The sequence below is a fragment of the Rhinatrema bivittatum genome, chromosome 1 (genome assembly GCF_901001135.1).
Source record: "Rhinatrema bivittatum chromosome 1, aRhiBiv1.1, whole genome shotgun sequence".
NCBI lineage: Eukaryota > Metazoa > Chordata > Amphibia > Gymnophiona > Rhinatrematidae > Rhinatrema > Rhinatrema bivittatum.
This window is the reverse complement of record NC_042615.1, coordinates 746,495,655-746,514,568: the sequence shown is the minus strand read 5'-3', so window position 1 is coordinate 746,514,568 and position 18,914 is coordinate 746,495,655. Positions and strand designations below refer to the sequence as shown.

The 18,914-nt window shown below is 42.5% G+C and overlaps 1 protein-coding gene across 10 annotated transcripts in view; it reads right to left on the bottom strand.

Annotated features, from left to right (window-relative positions):
- DAB2 (DAB adaptor protein 2) overlaps nt 1–18,914 on the bottom strand; it is a 259,005-nt gene that overhangs the window by 56,826 nt on the left and 183,265 nt on the right. For all 10 annotated transcript variants that reach the window (XM_029578230.1, XM_029578240.1, XM_029578259.1 and 7 more), the window contains 3 exons: nt 16,482–16,565; nt 15,056–15,082; nt 14,117–14,170 (listed from right to left, as the gene is read on the bottom strand). In XM_029578230.1, coding sequence (XP_029434090.1) covers nt 14,117–14,170; nt 15,056–15,082; nt 16,482–16,565 — 165 coding nt within the window. The remainder of the gene's footprint in view (nt 1–14,116; nt 14,171–15,055; nt 15,083–16,481; nt 16,566–18,914) is intronic.

Sequence of the window (18,914 nt, the reverse complement as noted above, 5' to 3'; positions counted from 1 at the left end):
TGTGAAGCTTGAGGCATGGTCCTAGCATTTAGCAGCTAAGATTTAATGCTAAAAAACACAGGGTCATGCATTTAGGGGCAGGGGATCCAAACTATGCCCCCAAAGGTCCAATGAGGCTCTTAGCTGAATTTCACCCGGCCCCTGCAGCAATAGTAGAAGCAGCTTGAAATGCAGTGGGAGTGCATTCTGCTGCTACTGCCAACTCAGATACTTGGTCAGAAGTGTAAGAGGCAGCATGTCAGAACGGCATGGGCAGGGCCTGCTGGTACAAGGCCACCACTGACTGGCTGTGCTATGCATTGCTGGCATTAATACTGCTTGCACAGGAGGGGACACTTGGGAGAGAGAGGCTGCAGCCCAGCCATAAGGAGATTTTGGCAGCCGTGGATGGCAGCTGCAGGCCACAGGGAAATCGGCACTGGTAGCACCAAGCTGTGAAGTCTGCAGGGCTGTCAGGGAAAGCCAGATAAGGATAGTGGTTCCTAGAACTCCCCACTGTACATCCATTTCCTTTGAACTCTGGGGGGGAACCTCATCCCCCTAAGAATACAGGTTTGGAAAAACAGAGTGCAGAAATCCTCATTATTGTACACTTGTCTTTCCCAGGATTAGGGTCTCCAGAGGGGATTGAGAGAAGGGAAAAAGGTATAAGAAAAGGGAAGGAAGTCGATAGGGAGCAGGGATGGTGAAAGAGAGAGAGTGCATCATACACACACATACAGTCACCCCATACCACCATCCAGCCAACCTCCCTGGCCTCTGCTTCCCTAGGCGGGCAAATACTGTGGAAGGTAGGGAAAGGGGGGGGGGGGGAACTTGCTGGGTATGTGGCAGGGTTGCCAACTTTGGAGAAATCTAGAAATATTATTACTGATTGCCACGTTTCGCTGCAGCACCACCCCTAATATCCATGCAGGGTTAACTCTGAGGCCCCTTGAAGGGTCCTGCCAAGTTCTGCACAGGCCCACTGTACCTGCGCACTTGCTTTTACACTGGCAACCTCACCAACTGGGTTTCTGCTTGTCCCTGGGCAAGATCTGTGTCTGCAAGCTATCCCTTGGTGGTTTCTAGGGATACTGAGACCCCTCACAACTGAGGGTCACATAGTTCCTATGAAATGCACCCACAGACCAAATACAATAATACCAAAATCATTAGTCAGTCCATGACAGGCAGAGCTAACAAACTAACGAAGCTTATCTGGCTAACTTACATGGGATATTGAGCAGCACAGCTATGCTGCTAAATATCCTAATAATTGCCATTACTTAGCTGGATACGACTTATCCGGCTAAGTTACATGGAGCAGATCTAACTTATCCAGTTAACCGGCTACGCCTAAATATCGCTATTTATCAGGCTAAGGTCTAGATTTAATAAGTTGCGAGATGGCGATATCACAAGTAAAACAGTGTGTAACGTGCATTAAATGCTGTTTAATCGAGCGATATCGCAGTGCTATCACGTGATTATAACAAAAGATTTCCTCCTCTATGGAAATAAGCTGCTTTGCATGCATGAACTTGCCTAATGAATGCAAAGCAGATTATGCATAAGCAATCCACTCCTAATTAAAATAATGCAGCTGACTTTTGAAGGGGGTGTAGTTATTATCCAGAGGGAGCATGCAGGTCCCCGATGCTCCTGTGTGAAATTTAAAGGGCAAGGATGCTCGACAATCACCCTCCTGAAAGGCAAAAAAAAGGTCACCCCAGGGGTCGATTTTGACCCCTGTCCGCCCCCACCTTTCCTTTCTCCACCTCCCCTTCAAGGCCAAAGAACCCCATTGATAGAGGATAGGCTCCCCTCCCACCCCCGGCTTCCAAAGATAAAATCCTTGGTTTCTAATATCCTCTATTCCCATCCTAAAAACAGTAGACTGGTGGTCTAGGGAGGGCAGGTGCCCCCCCCCCCCGACCCCAACCCCCTAACTCCCAGTACCTCGAATAGGTGTCTTCAACAGCCAGCTGGGGGCCCAGGGCGATCTGACCTTGCCCCCCCCCATATCACATGACAAGGCAAGGTACGATCCCTGGGATTGGGGGGGGGGGATGACTGACCCCCAGGTGATTTTTTTGGGGGGCCATTTTTTCGAGTTGTTGGCCCTTTAAGTGATAGCAGCGCTGGTTAAGGTGAGCTGCCATTGTGTGAGAAGGTCCCTTACTACGGCAAGATTTTTTTGTCATGCGTTTGTGCCGTGATAAAAAATTATGCCATGGTAATGCTGCGATAATTTGACAGGAAGGGGCCAAATATTATGGGGACATCTCCCTCACTGTGGTATTTGGCTCTTCCTGCAATAAACTATTGTGGCTTAAAAAAAAAAAAAAAATCACCCTCCCTCAGTTAGCCAGATAAGTACTGCTGTCCAGTTATGCCCAGTGACTATCTACTTAGCTGGATATGTGATTTATCCAGCTAAGTGGTGACCACTGAACATGACCAGATATTCAGCAGCTGCCACTTATCAGGATAAGTTCTACTTATTCAGCTAAGTAGCATTTGAATATCGACCTCGATGATCTTGTCGATAAGGTCATGGGAAACCCCAAAAAGATGCTTGGATGCATAAGGAAAGTAATCGTCATCAGGGGAAAAAAAAAAGTAATATGGCCTCTGCATAAATCCCTGGTAAGATCTCATTTGGAGTACTGTGTACAGTTCTGGAGACTGCGCTTTCAAAAGGATATAAACCAAATAGTCTGAAAGGCAGCTACTAAAATGATCAATGGTCTTCCTCAAAGTATATGGGGACAGACAAAAGATCTACATATGTATACCCTGGAGGGAAGGGGGAGACATACGAGACAATTATATCCAAAGAATAAATGCACATGAGGCAGTCTTCTTAACAGAAAGGAGCTTCTGGAATTATTTGTCAGAGAATGAGGGTGAAAGGTGGTAGACTCAAAAATTTTAAAGAAATATTTCTTTATGGAAAGCGTGGTATACACATGGAAGAACCTCCCCATGCAGAGGATTTTTGAGGGAGAGAGAGAGAGAGTTTATAAAGCTGAGCAAAAGATATGGACTGGCAGGCTGGATGGGCCAAATAGATCTGCCATCATGTTCTGTTTCCCCCCTCTTCCCCCCTCTTCTCCCATCAGCCTGTTTACCCCCACTTCCCCTTTCTCCCATGCTAGCTGAAATCTTACCCTAGAGCAGGGGTGGGCACTTCTGGTCCTCGAGGGCCACAAAACAGTCTGGTTTTCAGGATATCCCTAATGAATATGCATGAGAGAGATTTGCATGCACTCTGCCTCAGTTGTATGCAAATCTATGTCATGCATATTCATTAGGATATCCTAAAACCTTGACAGGTTTCTGGCCCTTGAGGACTGGAATTGCCCACCCCTGCCCTAGAGACTTGGTCTAGTCTCACATCTTCAACAAAGCATGTGCTGGCATTAGGAGCAGCTGCAGCTTGTGATAAGTCTGGGGCAGTTCCAGACACACAGTTTTAGGCACCAGGCAATCTGGAGCCTGGGATTTCTCCAAGTTTCTCAGCATATATGTATAAACAATTTCTAACAGCAGATCCAGAATGACCCAACTTGAAAACATCTCTGTGACTGATGTTCATACATTCCTAACTACATGATTAATTCTGACTAATTCCTTTACAGTGATTTGGATTCAAATAATGTAACTGTTTCATGTCTATTATGAACTAAAAGTGCAGGAATCACTATGTAAATTAAGAGTTACGTGGCTTTAGGACATGACCCCTAGACAATTCCAAAAACAGAAAGTTGAAATTAACATGGATAATAATTTTATCATCAATATTGCAAAGGATAGAATACATTGAGATTTATTTTAATTTTCTAATCAAGTCTTTTGCATTGAATAAAGCTGCAAATCTGCAGCTTGTAAAGGCAGGCAACAAACATAGCATACATTTACCCAGATAAATATTCACAATTATGTAGCATAAGATAAATGTATCTGTTAGGGACAAAGTTTGCTTTGTCTGCACAGTGGCCATTTTGTAATGGCAAAACAAACAGTTGATGTATTGGGTACCAGATATTAATGCTGTAAACTTGCCCTGAATCCAAATATTATCCTTTAAATCATTTCAGAAGATAGTGTGTGGAAAATTCTACATGAACTCCACCCAATTAAATCAAAGGCCAGATGGGATATATCCAAGTCTGGGAAAAGCTGTTGAGTGAAATGGTGAAATCTGTTGCATTAATATTCAATGAGTCATTTAGGGTAGGGACATTATGAAAAGTTAGGAAATTAGCAAACCAATCATTTTTGAAAGAAAATGGGTCTCTAAGAGCTTAAGAACATAAGATTTGTCATACTGGAGGTCCATCAAGACCAATATCCTTTTTTCAAGTGTCACAATAGCACTGGCAGGATCTCAAAAGGATAGATTTCATGCTACTTATCTCAGAGATAAGCAGTGGATTACTTCAAGTCCAACTTAATAAGCCTTTTCTTCTAAGAACTTGTTCAAACCTTTTTTAAACCCACCTACACTGTTTTTGCCACATCCTCCAGCAATGAATTCCAGAGTTAAATTTTGCATTGAGTAAAAATATATATATATTTTCTCCTATTTGTCTTAGATGTATTACCTAATAATTTCATTACATACCTCTAGTCTTTCTACATTTTGAAAGAGTAAATTGATTCATGTTTACCTGTTCCACTCATTCATTTCTTTATAGACCTCTATCATAACTCCCCTAAACTGACTCTTCTCCAAGCTGAAAAGCCCTAAGCTCTTTAGTCCTTCCTCCTATGGATGAATAGTTCCATCCTCTTTATAATTTTTGTCACCCTTCTCTAACTTTTCTCATTCCGCTATATCTTTTTTGAGATGTGGTGACCAGAATTGCACACAATACTCAAGGTGCTGTTGCCCCATAGAGTGATACAGAGGCATTTTGATTCTATGTTTTATTCTTCATTCCTTTCCTAATAATCCACTGCACACTGATAAGAGAATTTCAACATTCATGATGATGTCTACATCCTTTTCCTGGGTGGTGACTCCCAATGAGGAACCTTGCAGTGTTCTTCCATACGTGCATCACTTTGCACTTATCCACATTAAAACGTCATGCCATTTGGATGCCCAGGCTCCTAGTTTCACAAGGTCCTCTAGTAGATTTTCACAAATCTCTTATGATTTAACAACTTTGAACAATTTTGTATCAGTAAATTTGATCACTTCATTCAATGTACAGAGCATCTTCATTTGCTCTGTTCTTGTCATTTCCCCAATAAACCCATTGAAAAAGTTTCTCCAATCTAAACGATCCTCTAAGTCAGGGGTCAGGAACCTTTTTGGCGGAGAGAGCCATAAACGCCACATATTTTAAAATGTAATTCCATGAGAGCCATACAATATGTTTAAAACTAAATACAAGTAAATGTGTGCATTTTATGTAAGATCACACTTTTAAAGTACAATAAGTCTCTGAAAATATTACACCAGGCCTTAAGACACCAATACATCTCCTATTAGGAAAACGGACCAAGTCAGGCTGCTATAGAGTCCTACACAGAAACTACACGCCAGCAGAAAACCTCACCTGAATCACGTGCTGTCCCTCACCTAACATAGAATAAAGAGACCAAAACGCATAACAAGAAGCATGCAGACAAAAACTGAATTGGAAACTGCAACAAGCCAGAGTCTCTGTATGCAGTGTAACAAAGGAAAAAAGAAACATCACACATCCTTATAAAACAAATCAAGAAATATAAAATCATCAGCAGTAAACTGTACTAACAAAAAGAACATATTTCGAAACAGCTGATGAGTGGAATATCCAATAATTAAAAACTCATATAAAACATTTCCAGATACCAACAAAATATTTCAAAATAGCAGACACAAAGATCCAGTAATGAAAAATAATAAGGATACAAAAATTTTTTTGCTCTGCATACCTGGGAACATTTGATATCCAGGTGTCCTGAGATTGTTCTGAATTAGCAGGAGGTGGGGTGGTTTGCTTGGAACTTTCTCCTCTCTCAGTCACATACCAGCGCTCTCTCTCACACTGGCTCTCAATGACACACCTATACACACATGCTCTCAGTCACTCACATATACAAATGTTTTTTCTCTCTCACTTATATAGGCTCTTAATTACACATTTACACACATGCTGTCTATCTTTTCACGCTTACACACACACACAGGCTTTCAATCACATAAATACATGCTGTCTTTTTCTCTCACACACAGACTCTCATTCACATGCTTACAAACATGTCCTCTCTTTCTCTCATTTACACACAGGCTCTCAATCACATACTCCCTCACCTAAATCAGCTCTCAATCACACACATACACACATGGTCTCTCTCTCTCATTTAAACACAGGCTCTCAATCACATACTCACATGCTCCCTCACCTAAATCAGCTCTCAATCACACAGACACACATGGTCCTCTCTCTCTCTCATTTAAACACAGGCTCTCAATCACATACTCACATGCTCCATCACCTAAACCAGCTGTCAGACACACATGATCTCTCTCTTACTTATACACACAGGCTCTTAATCATACATACACATGATCTCTCTCACACACAAAGGATCTCAATCATACACACATACTCTTTCAAACAAACAGGTTTTCAATTACAAACTTACACATACAGGTTCCCAATGGTAAACTTACATTCATGCTCTCTCTCTCACAGGCAGGATCTCAATCACAGACATACTCTCTTTCACATATACAGGCTCTCAATCATTCACATACATGCAATCTCTCACTCACACACACAGGATCTCAAACGCACATGCTTGCTCGCTCATTCACTCTCTCTCTCCCCCCCCCCCCCCCGGGAACTCGCGGCAGCAGCAGCCACCTCCCAACACTAACCTCCTTCATTTTCAGCCCTCGCGGAGGCGAAGGCGGAGTCCCATCGGCCGCGGTTGAAGATTTTCGTTTTCCTCCGAGCCGCGCTGCAGTCTTCTTCCCGGACACTAGCGTGCCTGCGCGGGTCTTCCCGCGCAGGCACCCGATGCTCTCCACTTCCTCTTCCGGGCCGCGGGAAGAAGAGAGCACCGGCGTGCTCTCTTCTTCCCGCGGCCCGGAAGAGGAAGTGGAGAGCATCGGGTGCCTGCGCGGGAAGACCCGCGCAGGCACCCGATGACTCCAGCGCTGGCACCCAGCTGACACCCGATGACTCCCGCGCAGGCACCCGGATGACTCCAGTCGGCGTGCTCTCTTCTCCTCCCCCCCGCGGCCCGGAAGAGGAAGTGGTGAGCATCGGGTGCCTGCGCGGAAGAAGAGACCACGCTAGTGTGGTCTCTTCTTCCCGCGCAGGCACCCGATGCTCTCCACTTCCTCTTCCGGGCCGCGGGGGGGGGGGGGGAGGAGAAGAGAGCACGCCGGTGCCGCTGACTCCAGCTGTCCTGCCGCGTTCCGCCCGGGCTGACAGCATTTTAAGCCCGGGCGGCGGAGGACCGGGGAGCAGCTGGGTCAGCGGGGAACCGCGAAGTATGGCGACACTTGTCTGCGAGCCAGATGCAGCCCTCAAAAGAGCCATATCTGGCTCGCGAGCCATGGGTTCCCGACCCCTGCTCTAAGTATTTAAAAGGTTTCATCATACTTCTCTCTTTACTTATGGGGATTCAATATCTTCAACATGTCACTACCCTTTGCTTAGATGTTTCCCTAACAACTTGTGGGTTCCCTCCCGACGCAGTCTCTTCGAAACATGGCCCGTGTCGGGGGACTGTGAATTTGATATAATTTATTTGGTTTGATACTGACAACTGAACTCTTTCTTGCTTGCCTGTACACAATAAAACCTTGCATTCAAACTTTAAGGACATTGTTGAACATGTTATCTCTGTGACAAGCACGTATTTGGTAGTAGAGATGTGGAAAGTACCTTCACCCATGAATCCCCATGTGAGTTGTTTTCTTAGTAAGAAAGGCTAACAGCTAGTTCTGTGGTCAGGTAACCTTTCCTCAACTCTGGCCCTCACATGCAAGCTAAATGATTGTCTATGCTTGGTGAATTGCCACTATTGCTCTCAAATCTTATAAAGAGTTTGATACCTGGTAACAGCGTTACATTGACATCAGCTCATCTCCTTATATGTACAAGTAAATTCCCAGATAAAAAACTTTACCCAAATGACTGTGTTTCCCACTTGGACAGAGCAAATTTCCCAGGTATCTGATGATGAGGCTGATGAGGCTCAAATTGCCCAGGTATCTGATGAGGCTCCACAATTTTGGTGCCAGAAATCTGTCCAGAGTAGCTTCTGGATGTCCAGGTGAATGTTTTACATCTTATTTCCTATACCACTTGGTTTCACCACTACTCTGTCTGGTTGGAATTTCCCCTGCAGTAAATCTTTTGGTATTATTAGCCTCTCTTCTGGCCTTTTTTTTTTTTTTTTTTTTCTGATTTACAAATATCCCTAGTGGTCTTATTCCTTTTTATGTTCTTGCTTTATTGTTACTGGTTTATCTGGCTATGGTCCGTCCACTCTTGCTCTAGTCCCATGAATTCAGTGCAGAACCACATCTTTAGAATTCCCTGTCGGTCTGGTATTGTGTACACTTTCGCTGGTGGAACTTTGGGACCCATTTGGCTTTTGCTGGTTTCTTCTAGGGACTGTGGGAAATTCTTGGGAACTCTCTTTGCATTGCCTCAGGACCTTCCTGAAGGAAGTTCTCATTGGCTAGCCTACTGATTTTCTTGTTCTTGCTTCGGTGGTGGGTTTCAAAGACTGCAAGATGGGGGAGATATAGAGGTTCTCTCCTTTGCCTTGGTGTTTTCTGTTCTGAGATCTGGGAAAAGGGGAAGTGGATGGACTTTCAGCCCAGTTGCTCTGAACACAACAGCCCAGGCTGTTGTGTTCAGACTGAGAAATCTAGTATATGAAACATTTTTACCAATAAGTAGATAGTGCCTCCAGGTGCCTAGCTGCTGAAGGTTTATTTTGTTTTCATCGTGGTCTGTTTCTCTTGTTGATGAATTTTCAGATCCATACTTCTCAATGTTTATTATCTGATTGACACTTTTTAAAATCTTGCTCCTGTGATATTTTGAAAGGAAAAGATTATGGCGAGTGTCACTTGTTTCCTATGTCACACTTTCCTAGTGTTAGCCCTTATTATTCTCAATTTATTATCCTGTGACTCCGAATCAGAAGATGATTTACTCATAGATTGACTTTTTGATGCCACAGGAATATTAAGAGGAAGGATCCTTATTCCTCTGTAGTTACATTTCTTGGTAGCCTACATGGCTGCTCGGTGGCCTTGGGGTTTTGGATCTTGGTTAATCCTACAAATAGGCAGTGGGCTTTATCAAGGTTTAGTCTGGGTCAATGCAGATAAGTCTATGTTCAGGGTTCCTTGGAATTATCTTTCTAGGGCTGATTATCACCTACACATGGATAGGTCCATTTATATGGCTTGGGCAATAGCCAAGGGTAGCTACAAGAAGGGAGATTAGCACACTCCAAATATCTGGAAATTTAATATTCATTGTGCCTTATACAGAAATCTTTTTTTTCAAGAAATGCCTCAACTTTATCATAAATCTGCTTTTTCTCCTTATAAAGTCTACTGGGTCGTGGGACTGGTAATTCCAGTCAGAGCCCCTTTTCTGTCACTTGCTACCCATGAGCCTGTTACCTTCTCTGGTCCCTCTGATTTCAGTCCTGTGTCCTGTCCCCTTGATTTAAGTCATGGTGATGGTACTACTTGTTTGGATACCATAACTTCCACCACTGGAGTGGATGTTACTCCCTGTCAGTTACCTCATCCAAACTCTGATAACCAGAAAAACCAAAGCAGCGGTGGAAACCTCTGCCTCTCCACATATTTGGGCACTGATTCCTGTCATTTACATTTATATAGTGTACACTGTCATTCTTACCACTAGGTACTACCTTTGCTTGCCTAAACCTTAATTTGGAGAGCATTTCTTAAACTTTGCTGTGTATTTCCTCATGTTTTAAATTGCTTGAAGTTCTGGAATAGTGGTCTATTTTCTTATATTATAATTTTTCCCTTCTTGGCTCTCTTATGCTACCTTCTGGTTTAATTTCAGGTACTGGTTATTTTGTTATATATGTACTCATATATTGCCTGGTATGAGTGGCTCTGGTTTTCCTGATCCTTTATTGATCTTATTCTCCCCTAGACATCTGTTAGTATGGTTTTCAGTATTTAGCTTAGGGAATGGGTCCCCAGGGATTAGATCCCTGTACCAGGAATAGGGATTTCAAGGATAGACCTTGTAGGTAGGTAATCCCCCACCTAAAAAAAACCCATGAGGGTTAGATATTATAGATAATTCTCAGGAATTGTTCTGCTGGCTGGCTTGTCAGGTACAGTTCTGGTGGGTCTGGGATGGATGACATTGCACTTTTCACACCCAAACAGATTGGGAAGGGTGGACTCTGCACCAGAGAAGTGGTTTCCATGGCCATCTTAGTTACACCCTTATTTTTGGGTGTTGGTTGCTATGTGATTAGACAGTTTGTGTGAAATATGGGTCACACATGGGTATTGACTTTGTTTTCTGCCTCCTAGGGGACCAGAGGTCACCTCCTGATCTGCCACTAGGGTCCCTGTCCTCCTGTGGTGGGGAGGACCTTACTCTACTTGCCACTGTCTTCTTCCTTGGTAGGAGGGTTTTCCTTTGCTTGGGTTAACAGCTCCACTAGGCTCATGGCTTGCTTGCTCCACTAGGCTCTCAGCAATTCTAGCTTAGTTAAGATCATGGCCAGTCATTTGCTGTTAACCAACATGGAGGGATCACCTCATCTCAGCCAAATGCAGGAATATGAAAAGAGAATATGTTCAAACCCTTCCCATCTTGCCTGGCTCTTTCTCCTTTCTTTTGTCCGAGAACTAGGCACCCAAGGTTTCTGACTCACCTTGTTAGTCAGGGTGAAAATCTGTTTGCTTTCTAGGACTGTTTCTCAGTACATTTCTCTCAAATCCCTTTCAGTCAAAGTTTGTAATTTAGGATTTTCCCATCCTTTGTTTTTAAAACGTTTCACTACAAATTACCTGCAGTAGTCAAGGGGGCTTTGACATGCAAATCCCCTACCCGAGACTCTGACCTATCTATTCAAAGGTCATTTAAGTACATTCACAGTATGCAGTCTGGCAACCTTTGCAATTTCATTCCAGCCTTTCCTGGCTGGCAGCTCATGTTTCTTAGTTGCATTGCCCTTTCTTTGTGCACAATTTACTTAAATGGTAGCATGAGCTTTATCCCCTCTCTCCCTTGGAGATGGTTTCACAGAGATAATAAGTTTTAGAAACATAGAAATGTGACAGCAGAAACAGATCATATGGCCTATCTAGACTTTTCACCTGCCCAACTAATTTAGTTTTACAATTCCCATCAATCCCTCAGAGATCCCTTGTGTTTTTCCCATGTTTCCTTGAGTTCAGATACAGTTTTTGTCTCCACCACCTCCAATGGGAGGCTTTTCCATGAATCCAGCCACTACCCTCTCTGTTAAGGAATAATTCCTAAGATTACTCCTGAGACTACCACCTTTTACCCTCATCCCTGGTTCCTGAGCTTCTTTCCACTGAAAGAGGCTATCTTCTTGTGCTTGGAAGCCTTGGAGAAATATTAGCCTAGAGTTTTCTAAAAATCCAAACGAATAATGCTGTTTACTGTTTGTTCATTTACAAAGCATGAATTTAAATCAAACAGCCATCCACTGTCCAAAGTCATTGGTGCTCTTCAATATTGTTGAGTATTAAGAAATGCATATGTAGAAATAATAGAAAATAAAAGCTTGGCATACACGGATTTGATATTTTTGAACCAATCTGTTTCTTGCCATAAAGTTCCCAAAATAGAAAGATATTTGAGAACATGCAAAACATGTCATGCGCACTGCTTTTTATGAAATTAAATATATATTAATGTTTAACTGGATGCTGTTATGCCCATCGGTCGCAGATGGCTGCAATTGCATGTACTTACTTACTACACTGCTCTCCTGCCCTCCCCAGGAATGCTCGCGGCTTGGGCCAGCTTTCTCCACCGCATTCCCTGAGACTCCTTATGGCGGTCTGGATGCCACCGCTGCCATCTTCCTCGACTTTGGGTCCCCTAGGCAAGCGCACGCCACCCGGCCCTCCTATGAAGCCTCATCGGCGGGATCCTTGAGGGTGTCTCCATTTGATGACATCATCAGGCAGGTGTACTTAAACTCCACCTTTTCCCTCAGCTAGCCGACTTGGCAACAAGTTCCATATGTCTTCGACTACAGCCTATGTGTTCCTGAGACTCTCTTGGATCTGGACCCTGTCTGGTACCCGCTCCTCGGGGGCCAGTGCACGTACTGGGGACTCGCTCTGCTCGCCTACCCCACTCCTAGGCTGGCTCTGCGTCTCTTGGGTTCTAACCTACAAGGTCTCCCGTTCCTCGGGACTACCTCTGGGACATCTCAGCTTCCTGTGAGTTCTACAGAGGGACTTCCCTGCTCCTCGGGCTTGCACAACAAGACTGCTCGCATCTCCTGCTCCTCGGGACCGCGTTCACATTCTACAGCGACTGCCGGGGCTTCCCGCTCCTCGGAGGTCGCGCCAGCCTACTATATCGAGACTACAAACATCCCCCCGCTCTTTGGGGTGGTGCTACGTCATCACCAGAGGATCAGCTCGGGCTTCCCTGTCCTGGGGGTTGGCCTACGGCGTTACATCAACATCCCACGCTTTGCAGCTCCTCCCCTCGGGGTTGCCCTCCGGAGTATCTCCTGCTTGGTCAAGTCTCACACTCCCCACTCTGCAGCCTGATTGGCACTCCAATCTCGGGGTCTCTCTCCTGGCACTGCTGGACCTCTCCATTGCCTCACCCAGAACTCTCCGCTGTCTCTGACCTCGCCTCCAGACAGTGCAGACCTGTGGGGTCCTTCCCACAGGCAGTAACAACTTGCACCTCGGACCAAGGGCCCATATACCCACAAATCATAACAGGATGCACTGATTATTTTCCTCAAAACTCTTCTAAGCTGACCTCTGCAAGCTATTGTGCTGTCATCCAGTAATGTTTACTTAAAAGTTACAGTTGTTGTCAATGATTTTGCTTATTTAAACATTAGTAGAAATAATATTTATGAATAGCATCTATCCCAAACCTTTAAATAAAAATGATATTTTCAACAACAAATGATATGGGCATCCAAATGGCAGATGAAATTTAATGTGGACAAGTGCAAAGTGATGCATATAGGGAAAAATAATCCATGCTGTAGTTACACAATCTTAGGTTCCATATTAGGAGCTACCACCCAGGAAAATGTTCTAGGCATCATAGCGGATAATAATACCTTGAAATTGTAGGCTCAGTGTGTTGCAGCAGTCAAAAAAGAAAACAATGTTAGGAATTATTAGGAAGGGAATGGTGAATAAAATGGAAAATGTCATAAAGCCTCTGTTTCGCTCCATGGTGAGACTGCACCTTGTGTACAATTCTGGTTGCCACATCTCAAAAAAGATAATTGCACTGGAGAAAGTACAGAGAAAGGTGACCAAAATGATAAAGGGGATGGAATGGCTCCCCTATGAGGAAAGGCTAAAGAGGTTAGGGCTGTTCAGCTTTGAGAAGAGACGGCTTAGGGGGGATATGATAAAGGTCTATAAAATCATGAGAGATCTAGAACGGAGAAATGTGAATTGGTTATTTACTCTTTCAGTTTATTGAATGACTAGGGGGCACTCCATGAAGTTAGCAAGTAGCACATTTAAAACTAATCGGAGAAAATTATTTTTCACTCAATGCACAATAAAGCTCTGGAATTTGTTGCCAGAGGATGTGGTTAGTGCAGCTAGTGTAGCTGGGTTTAAAAAAGGTTTGGATAAGTTCTTGGAGAAGTCCATTAACTGCTATTAATTAAGCTGACTTAGGGAATAGCCACTGCTATTACTGGCATCAGTAGCATGGAAGCTACTTAGTTTTTGGGTACTTGCCAGGTACTTGTAGCCTGGATTGGCCACTGTTGGAGACAGGATGCTGGGCTTGATGGACCCTTGGTCTGACCCAGTATGGTAATTTCTTATGTTCTTATCTTTTCTTAAATATTTTGCAGCAATCTAGAAAGCAAAACTCATTACAGATCTTTTACATACCAATTTAATTTTGTCAACTTGGTCATCCATAACCAGTAATGCATCATTGCCATTCTGAAATGAATAGAAAGAAAAAGCAATATGTTTAGGAGAAAATTGTTTGCATAGCTGTATTCGATTTATTTCTGTAAGAACTGCTATCATTTTAAGGAAGCGCTACTACCAATTGAATATACTGAATTGTAAAGATTCCTTCAATAGAAAAAAATGCGTCTTAATTTTAAATGTTATTTTCTAAACGATTTAGGATGCACCAAACAAATACTTTGAAAATAAAGTTCACCTTTTAAGGATACCTATTGCTAGATTTTAGTACTACATGCAGTTTGGGAGCAATTCAACAGACTACTCTACTCTTTAAAACCATTTACTTCTAAAGTCAAGGGGGTAGAACAAGCAATAAGAGGCTGTAGTAATTATATCCTTCATAAAAAAATGATGTTGCTTCAAAACTATTTATGCTTAAACTATTGCACTAATGTGTTTTGTTACTGGAAAAAGGGGATTTTCCCTTCGCTGTGAGTAAAACAGATAAGGGTAGAGCTCTGTTTAGTAAATGATGCTGTCTAGGGAACAGTTTTCATATTGTATTTCCCACTGTCTAATTCTCTCTGAAAGTGAAGATTTATTCTATTTTGGAAGGTCCAACAATTTGGGCATGCAGCCCAACTGGAAACAATCGATTTAGGGTTTTATCACTATGAGCCTTCATTCACAACTACCCAGGATTTTTACCCTACTTTATAACCCCCCCCCCCCTTCCCTCAGCCAGGCCAACCAGTGCAGTGATGGTCTTTGAAGAGAAGCTACAGCTCCTACCAGCACATGCTGGTTGTCACCATTGTGTGATGACTGAGAATTGTCCCCTTATCCTCCCCCTCCCCAAGGCTATATTCTTCCACCTAAAATGTATATGCAGTACAATCTATACAACCTTACCTCTACTGCTTTATTAGTATCTTCACCCTAAGGAACATGAAATTAAATTTAGAAATGTATTTATTTACCTTTCTTATTACTTGCCTATCACAGTAAAACAACCATTCTAGATGGGTGACATATCAATATAAAACAAAAAGACAATATAAAACCAGATACAAATATTAAGTAAATATAAGTAGGAATCACAGTGTAGAGAAGGTGTGTCAAATATTTGTGTTTTCACTTCTCCAATGAATACTGGAGTTCCTGTGTTGGCCAAATTTCTGCCAGTGACTGCAGTTATACTTCTGGCACTCCCTAGATACTTACCTCCCCCCTAATGGATGTTTCAGAATAGCTGTGCCAGGCCTATATTAAACAAATTATTTGGTGAGCATGGGATATTGAATTGCCTACATAACTATCTATAAAATAATTGGAGATTCCATAGTAAGATGTTTGCAAACTAGGCAAACTGTGTATTTTGGATAGAAACCAACATTAATTCCTAGGACAAGATTTTCATCTTTGCTCTCTTTGAACTGTTCAGTGCTGCTTTGCACTGTTTTTTTGTTCTTGTTGTTTTGTGTTTGGTGCTCTGCTGGTGTGCACAGCTTTCTGCATAAACCTCTGTATGTTGCTTGTTATGTCATTTGTATATTTCAGTCTTTTTTCACCATATTTGCAAGGATATTCATTCATTTCGGATAAGGGACACCCTGATTGAGTGGCCATTTTCTTTGCAAGTATGGTGTCGGCTTAAATGGGCACCAAATGATCCTGGTATTTGGGGTTTTTTTTTTACACTAACCTCAGTGAAAGGTACCTAAACATTCATCTCCTTCTGACAAATGATCTAACCTGCCAAGTACCAACAAATAAAAAAGGCAAGTGGGGTGATCACTGCTCGGATCAGTTACATAACAATAATACTCCAGGACACTTGTACAAGAGAAATAATTAGCAGTGATAGGCTCTGTTAGAATGTGTCAAAAAAAAAAAAAAGAGAAAAAGAGCAGTGGTAAGGGAGAAAATTGAAATGAACGTATGGCAGATGCTAAAACGGGTATGGATAGTTTTCGGGTCTATGCAGCAGCAAGTGACCCACAGGAAGCTCTTACTGCAATACAAGTAATTTGATTTCTAATAAAGAAATCCAGATATGACAGAAGTCCAACCTAAATAAAACAGAAATCATTGCGTTTCTATATATTATGCATGTCAAGAAATTGAAGACTTGTGCTATTTCTGCCTTTCTCTGGCTGTAAAAATGTGGAAATAGCTTTTCATAACCAAACTCACACTCCTAGACAGGAATAAGTTTTCAGCTTGCTCAAAATGAACCAACTTAACTTTGATAATTCACAATTGGGGAAGGCTTTTAAACACACGAGGGACAGGAGGAAAATGAGAAATGCAGCGCTTTCAATCTAGATAAACTTACCATTTTCTGATCTTTCTCTTCCTTTTTCTTCAGGTTATAAATTACCTGGAACAGATCTTTAAGATCAACCACTAAGGGTTCAGCCTGTGAAGAAAGAGAAACAATGGGACATATTTTTTGGTTTTTGCCTGGCAGTTTCCTCAGACTTTCTTGGGCACCAGGGTGCCCTAAGCCTTCACGTGCAACTATCTGTGCTTTTTTTCCCCTTCTCTTATAAACTCCCCAACTATCCCTTTGGGGGTCTCAGTCCTTGGCTCAAAGGCTACAGAAACCGGTATACATGCACCCCCTAAGTCTGGCCAACAGGTGTCTCCAACTGTGCAATGGCTTCATGGCTGTGAATGCTGTCTTTGCAATATCTCCATCTTTTGCTAACTTCCAGAGCAGAAACCTGGACCAGAATCAAACCCGGGTAGTCTGCATGACAGTGAACCACCCCGCCACTGAGCCAGCTCCTTAGGAATATTCAACAGTACAATTACACTTTTTTTGTACTATGTGATCCAGATGACAAGGCATACCTTGTTCTAGGGGATACAATCCCCAATTTTCAAACCTTTAGGGCTGTACTATTACTACTAATCACTTCTAGCCCGCTACTTGATTTGCACAGTGCTGCACAAAAACACGTAAGAGACGGTCCCTGCTCAGTAGAGCTTACAATCGAATCATGACAATTATAAGGGCAAAAGAGACTTTGGGAATTTCATTTGTTATGAAAGTGGTTAAAATCAACAAGCTTGTAGAACTTTTCTTCTAAAGTCAACAATTATGTTGTCTAAAGTAAGTGCCAGACGTTCTCTGGTGCACTTCTCCAGCAAAGGAAATTAATTCTGCTCCTCCCTTAATCCAAGGACCGGAGTCATCAAGTCTCGCTCATAAACATGCTATTGAGCAGATTGGGTAGCTTTTGGGGCGGGGAATCAGTGGGGAACATTGGGGAGGGGTAGCCCTAAGTGTTTGTAAACTCCAATGGGAGAGTTGATCGGGAGCAGGAGCCAGGGGGATCGTGGGGTGGGGGGGTACTGACCTCCGGGGTGGGCTTACGGTTTGGGCGAGAGGGAAGTGGGGCCAGGAAGGGGATTGGTGGCAATTAGATTTTAAAGTTTCCATGAAAAAGAAGGGGATTTGTTGGGGGGAGGGGGCAGTATACTTTCAATCCCTTTACTCGGATTGGGCGGGTTATCCCCTTCTCCAATTAAAAATTAGACTTGAGCAATACCTAAACATCTTTTAGCTACATTGCACCAGCATTCTGGAATAGTGTCCCACTAGCAATCAGGAAATTGAAAAACTATCATAAGGTTTTGAAAGTATAGATATATTTATTTATTTTGAACTTTTCTATACCGACGTTCATGTAAAAAGTTACATATCATATCGGTTTACAGTGTAACACAAGGTATATGAGGAATTTTTAGTCTCATTAGAAAGTATCTAGTGGTCTTTTTTATTATTTTAGCTTGTTTATTTTTAAATGTTATTTTACTTTTTTAAAATGTATTTAATTTACTTATTGTTTCATGAAATGCACTGCTTTCCATGTTTTTTTGTATTATTAACCACTATGATGGTTTATAAATTGAATGGTAGATAGTCAAAATCAATAAAAATACATGATAATAATGGGGGAGGGGGAAATCAGGCTACAATTTTTATTTCAAAGTTCCAGTGGCAGAGAGGGAGGATCTGCCTGGCCAGATTTAGTCTTGCTATTGTGGTGCCAAGATTTGGCTCGCCATGTTACTCCTTCTAATCTCACCCTATCTGCTTTAAAGCCACCTAAATTTAGGTGCCTAATAAAAACAGATGCCAAATTTTGGCTCTCAGCCCTAAGCTATTTTTAAAGGTGACAATTACAGCACCTAACCCTTTAAAAATTGACTCCTAAGATATCTTCATCGTACAAGGTTTTTATAACTTCTCTTCCACCAAAAAATAGTCACCTCTGGTACATCAGAGTACATCATAATCTGCTGGCCAACATGGTATTAATTTTCACAGGTGAATCTTCAAAGGTGTTATGCATGCAAATGTAACATTATCATATCAATTTTCAAAAGCCATTTACTCAAGGGACAATTCATTGGCAAATATTGTAGCAATTTTCAAAAGCCCACTCACACAGACAAAGTGCATTTACACATGTAAAACCAGTTTTAAGCATGTAAATGCTTTTGAAAGTCAGGGTCTGTGTCTTTAAATTACATCCTATAGCATGAGCTGTGCAGACAAGCATTTTGATAGCCTGCCCCTGAACTGCATCTACTCTGTCGCCATCCTTCTGAGATGTTCTTTAGAACTGGATACAAAACTCTAGAGGATATCTCCGTGAGATCTGTGTACCTGATCATGCCACAGGCTTGCTCCACAACCTTATTATATTGTTTGGCAGCCGTAGACATGATTTCTCTCTCAGAGCTCACTCTTGGC